General features: G+C 58.9%; 1 protein-coding gene across 3 annotated transcripts in view; it reads right to left on the bottom strand.

Annotated features, from left to right (window-relative positions):
• The window catches only part of TEKT1 (tektin 1), a 13,349-nt gene extending 9,201 nt beyond the window's left edge, over window positions 1-4,148 (bottom strand). For 2 of the 3 annotated variants that reach the window (XM_029929225.1, XM_029929228.1), the window contains exons 1-2: window positions 4,044-4,148; window positions 2,964-3,170 (exon numbers count right to left, since the gene is read on the bottom strand). In XM_029929225.1, coding sequence (XP_029785085.1) covers window positions 2,964-3,153 — 190 coding nt within the window. In that variant the 5' untranslated portion in view covers window positions 3,154-3,170; window positions 4,044-4,148. The other variant, XM_029929227.1, reaches the window with a different exon arrangement.
• Between the last annotated feature and the right edge of the window lie 1,830 nt (window positions 4,149-5,978).

Below are 5,978 nucleotides of genomic sequence, written 5' to 3'. Positions count from 1 at the left end.
GCCGCAGCCCCTCCTCCCCAGCTGTCCCCTCCAGAGTCCCTCACCCTGCGCACCTGCCGCAGCCCCTCCCCCCCAGCTGTCCTCTCCTCCTGCTGGCGCCCCTTCCACCTGCTGGAGCAAGCCCTCCTGAGACATGGAGCACATGATGGGACACTTTTGAAAGTCTTCATTCCACCTTCATCATTTGACTTTGGCTACGTGTAGACTCTAGACTGTAAGTAACTTTCACTTAGAATTGTGGTGACTTCCTTCATTTCCCTCTGGTGTCTGGAGCTCCTGAGAAGTCGGAGGCCATCGGGAGTCCTGGCTCTGTGCGGCCCGACAGCCCCTCGGGGCTTCTTCCCTACCCTCCTAGGTTAGCCTCGCTCAAGTACGCCAGGCGCTGGCAACAGACCCCTGCCTCTAGGGAATGTCCCGGGGCCCCTGCAGGTGGCCTCCTCCTGCGGCTTCTCGGAGCTCCTGAGTCCCTGTTGGAGACAGCGCCTCCCCGCGGCCCCTGGATTCATCCCGTCCTTTCCTGTTCCCCATCTGTCCCTCTCTTTCCCCTACTTCCTCAAGACGCTTACACTTTCTCTTTCAGTCCTTCTTTTAGTCTTTAAAAACATGCTGCTCTGGCATCTTTAATTCCCAAGAACACTTGTTAGGCCCTGAAGATTCTTCTTGGTCTATGGATGCACTGTCTTCTCCAAATCTCCTGAAGACCTTGTGGTGTATTTTTCCCTGGCTCTGTGTATGACCGTCTGTCTGTCTGTCTGGGTGTCTGTGGTGAGCCTCACCTGGTTACATCTGAGAATAGAATGCTGGCCGGGGCCTCTCTGTGCAGACACGGGGCTTGCCGGTCACAGCACGAGGCTCCGTCCTCGGATGATCCCGGTGGGTCACGGCACAGGCCCCTCCTGGCGACCCGCTGGCTCCCGCACGGACTGAGGCCTGGGGCCCTCCACTGGGGAGGACAGAGCCACGGTGGGGAGGGGCCTCCTTGTAAAGGCCTCCGCCCACCATCGGCTCCACTCCCGCCTTTCACGTCCTGAGCCAGAGGTATCGGATGCTTTGGTTTTGAGCCCCGCACGGTGTCCGCACGGTGTCCGAAGCGGGAGTCTACAGCGGGCCCCAGCCGGTGTCTTCCCGTCCCCACCGCCACAGGCTTCCCGTGGTCCCTGTGCACGTGGCCTGGACCGTCTGCTTTCTGGCCCCAGAATCTTGTCTCTAGGCCATGTCACTGTTGCGTCCACTTCACTCCTTTCCCCTACAAGTTCTCACTCCTCATCAATCCCATATACGACGTTGTTGGAATTTTATCCTTTAATGTTTATTTATTTTGAGAGAGACAGAGACAGTGCAAGCGGGGGAGGGGCAGAGAGAGAGGGAGACACAGAATCGGAAGCAGCTCCAGGCTCTGAGCTGTCAGCACAGAGCCTGATGCGAGGCAGGAACCCACGGACCATGAGATCATGACGAGAGCCGAAGTTGGATGCTTAACCCATGAGTCACCCAGTGCCCCAACTTTGTTGGAATTTTCGAGGGGAGGGAAGGCAAATGCGCGTGTCCAATCCACCGTGAGCACTGATGTCCCCCACGGCTGCTTGTAACCGACGGCCTCCCTCGCCTGGCGCCGGCCGCCCCCTGCCGGAGCCGTGACTCAGGTCACAGGGTCAGTTCACGCTTGTTCGGCTCTCAGCCTCCCTGACGTTTGCACAAGCGTCGACACAGTGGAGGACCGCCTCGCCCGGGACACCACGGCCTGGGTCTCCCCTCGGTGCTCCCAGCTCCCCTCCTGCTCCTCCACGCCCCCACCCTCAGCACACCCCTCAAGTGCTCTCGTCCACACCCACAGCTTCTCTTCCTGCTGTCCCGTGATGATCCCCACATCTAACTGGCTCCCCAATGAACGGATGGACCCACGGCCGTGCTTGGCTGGGCCAGCCTCCCCCGACCCCGCCATCGCCCAGGCGCCAGCGTGGACCCCATCAGTGCCACATGCCACCCACCCTCATGGCCCTGTCCGAGCCACCTCCTTACTCAGACCACGATCTCCTGGACTTCTGTCATTAGAATTTACTCATGAGCCCAACATACCGATTGCCAGGCGCCTCCCGGACACAAGGCCCAGGAGACACGCAGGGAAGACGGTGCGTGAGGCAGACAGGAAAACAGGCAGCTTCAGCTCAGTGTGAGTCTGTGCTCTCGCCAGGAAAAAGCACAGCGGGGCTCAAAGGAGGGAGGCTGGGGGGGCAGGAAAGGCTCCAGACCTGATGAGCCTCTTGACCTGACCTCTGAAACTGAGCCTGGAGAAGGTCTCTCCGGGCAGAGTCTGAAAGACGCAGGATGGAGGTAGGGGTGCGTTCCGGGAGGTCCTGCGGTGAGGCGTGTGCACACTCGGAGAGCGCCTTGGGTGGACATGCGCAGCTGCCAGCACTCCGTGCGTGTGACCTTGTGTGGGCACAGGGTCTTCCCGGGTGCAGCCAAAGTCCCTGCCAGTATGCGTGGTGTCCCCACACAAGCCAGAGGACGCAGAGACACACAGGGGACGTCAAGTGACCATGGAGGCGAGGGGGTGGGGGGGCAGGGGCTGTGTCTACACCAGACACGGGGAGGCAGGCGCGACAGAGTCTCTGGAGCGTCCCAGGAGGTGCGGGCCTGCCACACCTCTGCCCTCCAGCTTTGGCATCTGGAAGGTTTTGTTCATCTCATTTCATCTTCATGTGAGTTTTGCTCATTTAAGGGCACCGCCCTTCAAACCGTGTCTGACACCCCTAGAGGCCCAGTAAGTGCGCATCGAGTCCAGAGAGGAACGAAAACGGGCTCTGTCTTGGGGCAGCAACCTCAGAGATGGAGCCCGGGGAACACGCGCGTTCCCCCGACTACTTCAGGGTGCCACCTCGCCCCTCGCGAATGCGGAATGCAGACGGGGGCATGGCTGTGCCTCGCTGGCCGCATCCAGGCATGCGCAGTGGCCACCTTACCTAGTTTCCTGTTCACGTCGCTCTGAGACCTTCTTGTGGTCTTTTCGATCTCCTCCACAAGCCTCTGGCTTTCCACCACCAGGCGCTCGGAGCGGGACCGCTGGGCCTCTGCTCTGTGGTACTGGGTCTTGTTGGCCACCTGCCAATCCGCCGGCAGGAACTTGGGCGGAGGCTGCAGAAGCCTGGCCATTGCAGCTTCCCGAAGTCCTGACCACAAAGGCAGACACTTCAGTTTCGCAGTAAGCAACCTGTCCTTTCCTTGATGTCAGTTTGTATTAAAGTGTGACGTACATGCCCGAAAGTGCCTGGATCGTGACCTGTACACACCTCACCCTCCCTTCGGGGCACTGTCCCTCACCCGCGCTCCCCCAGGGCGGTCCCCGCTGTTGTGACTCCACTCTAGAAATCAGTTTTGGTGTTTCTGAACGTAGCGTAGGTGGAATCGCACAGGGACTAGGTGCCCTCCGACTCTGACCGCCCCCAATCAGCACTCGGTCTGTAAGAGTCGCCGGAGCTCATGCAGCTGTGGTTTGTCAGAGTGGCCTGCGCAGCGGCCGTGAAAGCGCCCAGGCTTCTGTCCTCTCTACTGGGTCTGGGGGCTTGGGGTTCCTGTGCGGGCTTGTCAGGAGAGTGTCAGGAACATCTTCACATGTGTCTTTTGGTGACCCTGGGCATGCATTTTTATGACTTCTCAGAATGGCTGGGCCCTGGGCAGTGTTCCCTTTTAGTGAGTTCTGCCAACAGAGGAACCCAGCCACATTTCCTGAACAAACCAACACCTGTGACATCTGCACCCCGACAGCTGGGTCTGGAGCCTGCTGGGCGGGTGAAATAAACACACCCTCCGCAGGACAAAGAAAAGGGAGAAAGCAGCCTTCGGGGCGCAGGCGCCCTGACCCCCAGATCTGCTCCACACGCAGCCCCTCAGAGCCCCGGACTTCCCGCCCTCCCGCAGCCGCCCGAGTCCGCCCGGGTGCGGGCTCGAAACGCACCCCAAGACCTCGGTGCGGCCGAGCAGCCTCCGGGAGATGGACAGGCGCTGGACGGGGGTCTGGGCGAAGGGGGATGCCCTGGACTCACCGCGGCGCCTCCCGGAACCACCGACCGCACGGCTTACGGGCAGCGCCCTCACCCACCAGCAGCTCTGGGCAGCGCAGAACCCGCTGGTCAATGGCGCGTCTCCGCGGCAACCGGGGACGCATCACCTAGGCAAAGGGGGCGGGGCTGCAGCTGGGGTCTGCGCAGGCGCGGACCCCGCGGCCTTGCAGCGGCAGGGGAGGTGGGCCGGGCGCTCGACGGTGCGTACCTCCCACGCCGGCGCCCGGTACCAGGCAGGGAACAGTGACCACAGCTCCGAGCCTGGGATTGGAGACCCTGCTTCTGGCCTGGCCCTGCCACGGCGCCCCTGGTGCCCAGCGGGTTGGGCCGGGACCAGAGGCCGCCGGAGAAGGCGCGAGGCACGGGCGGCTGCGACCCTGAGGGTCGGGGGTTGGGGGGCGGAGGCAGCTAGCCCGGCTGTGGAATGAGAGCACAGCGTTCGGGATATGTGCGCTGGCCCACTAATACGAGTAAAGCACTAACAGGAAATAAACGAGTTACCTAGTTGGAGAGAAATGTGGACTGGTCCTTGTCCACACAGCCCGAGTCCCAGAAAACTAGCATTCAAATCTCCTGCCCAAGTGGCGGATAGCGTCACCGCTTAACACCAGCCAATCGAAGGCAACCTACCTCTAAGGATAACCAATCATAGGAGGCTTTGCCTCGTGAAGCCCGCCCCCTGTCTCGCGAGGCGTCGGAGCGTTCGCACCCCCAGCGCCGAGACGCATCATGAATATTAAGCAGCCGCTGTCCAATGGCATGCTGGAGAGCTGGTGTTTCATATTAATATCTCCGCCCCCGAGGAGCGGCTATTTAAGGAGCACACCGCTCTTTCCAGGTTGAAACCTGTGGTTTGCCCTGCGGCCTGTGGCCTGCAGTCTGGGGTTCTGGGGTTCGCGCCGGAGGGCGAGCTCGGGGAATGCGTGGGCGTCGAGCGGCTCCCGTGTGCGCAGGACTCCTGCACGTGGGCGAGAGGAGGGGAGGGGGCGGAGTCCTGGGATCTGACCGGGTCTGAGACCCCCACCCTGGGGGCTCCCGCAGTTTGCAGACCCGGAAGCTTCCCAGAAGCGCTGGAAAGGGGGTAGAATGGGCAGAAGTAAAGAAATGAGTTCTGACTCATGATCAAAGGTAACCCTCTTACATGTAAGCATAACTATTTAATTTATTTTTTCAATGTTTATTTACTGTTGAGAGAGAGCACGAGCAGGGGAGGGGCAGAGAGAGAAGGAGACACAGAATCCAAAGCAGGCTTGCCAGCTGTCAGCACAGAGCCCGGCGCAGGGCTTGAACTCACAAACTGTGAGATCCTGACCTGAGCCCAGGTCGGCTGCTTAATGGACTGATCCACCCAGGCGCCCCAAGCATAATTATTTTAAAAGGAGGCTTTATATCACCATCGTAAAGGGAAAATTGGTATCACTGGCATTATAGACAGTAGCCATAAGTAATATTATGGTACATTTATGAATTCTAATTATCAAAAAACTAAAATATACTTCAAGGCTTTAGAACCGCAGTTTGCATTATTTTGTTATTTTGTTGTTCCTCCTGGTTAGGATTTGGGGCCCGCCCTCATCCTGGCTCCTTTTGTTTCCATGTACATTTCTGACGGCTTTGGTGTGGCTTATAGCTTCAATTCTTCGAATTTTCTAACAGTACACATGATGCTAGAATTCTCCTCCCCTTTATTTCATTCCACATGAAAGAACTTTGGGAAGTGATTTTGGTAGTTTTTAAATCTATGGGTCTAGTTTTGGATTTTTGAGATATCCTTTTAAGAGAATCTGATTCTTGGAATCATAAGGAACCTGAAAGGTTGGTCCAATCTGAGGTGGAAATGTTCCCTACAGCATCTGTGCCAGATAGCTGCCCAGGTCTCGGTCGTGCCCAGGGACGGGGAGCCAATCCCCTCCAAGG

The sequence above is a fragment of the Suricata suricatta genome, chromosome 17 (genome assembly GCF_006229205.1).
Source record: "Suricata suricatta isolate VVHF042 chromosome 17, meerkat_22Aug2017_6uvM2_HiC, whole genome shotgun sequence".
Classification (NCBI taxonomy): domain Eukaryota; kingdom Metazoa; phylum Chordata; class Mammalia; order Carnivora; family Herpestidae; genus Suricata; species Suricata suricatta.
This window is presented reverse-complemented; position numbering and strand designations above follow the sequence as displayed.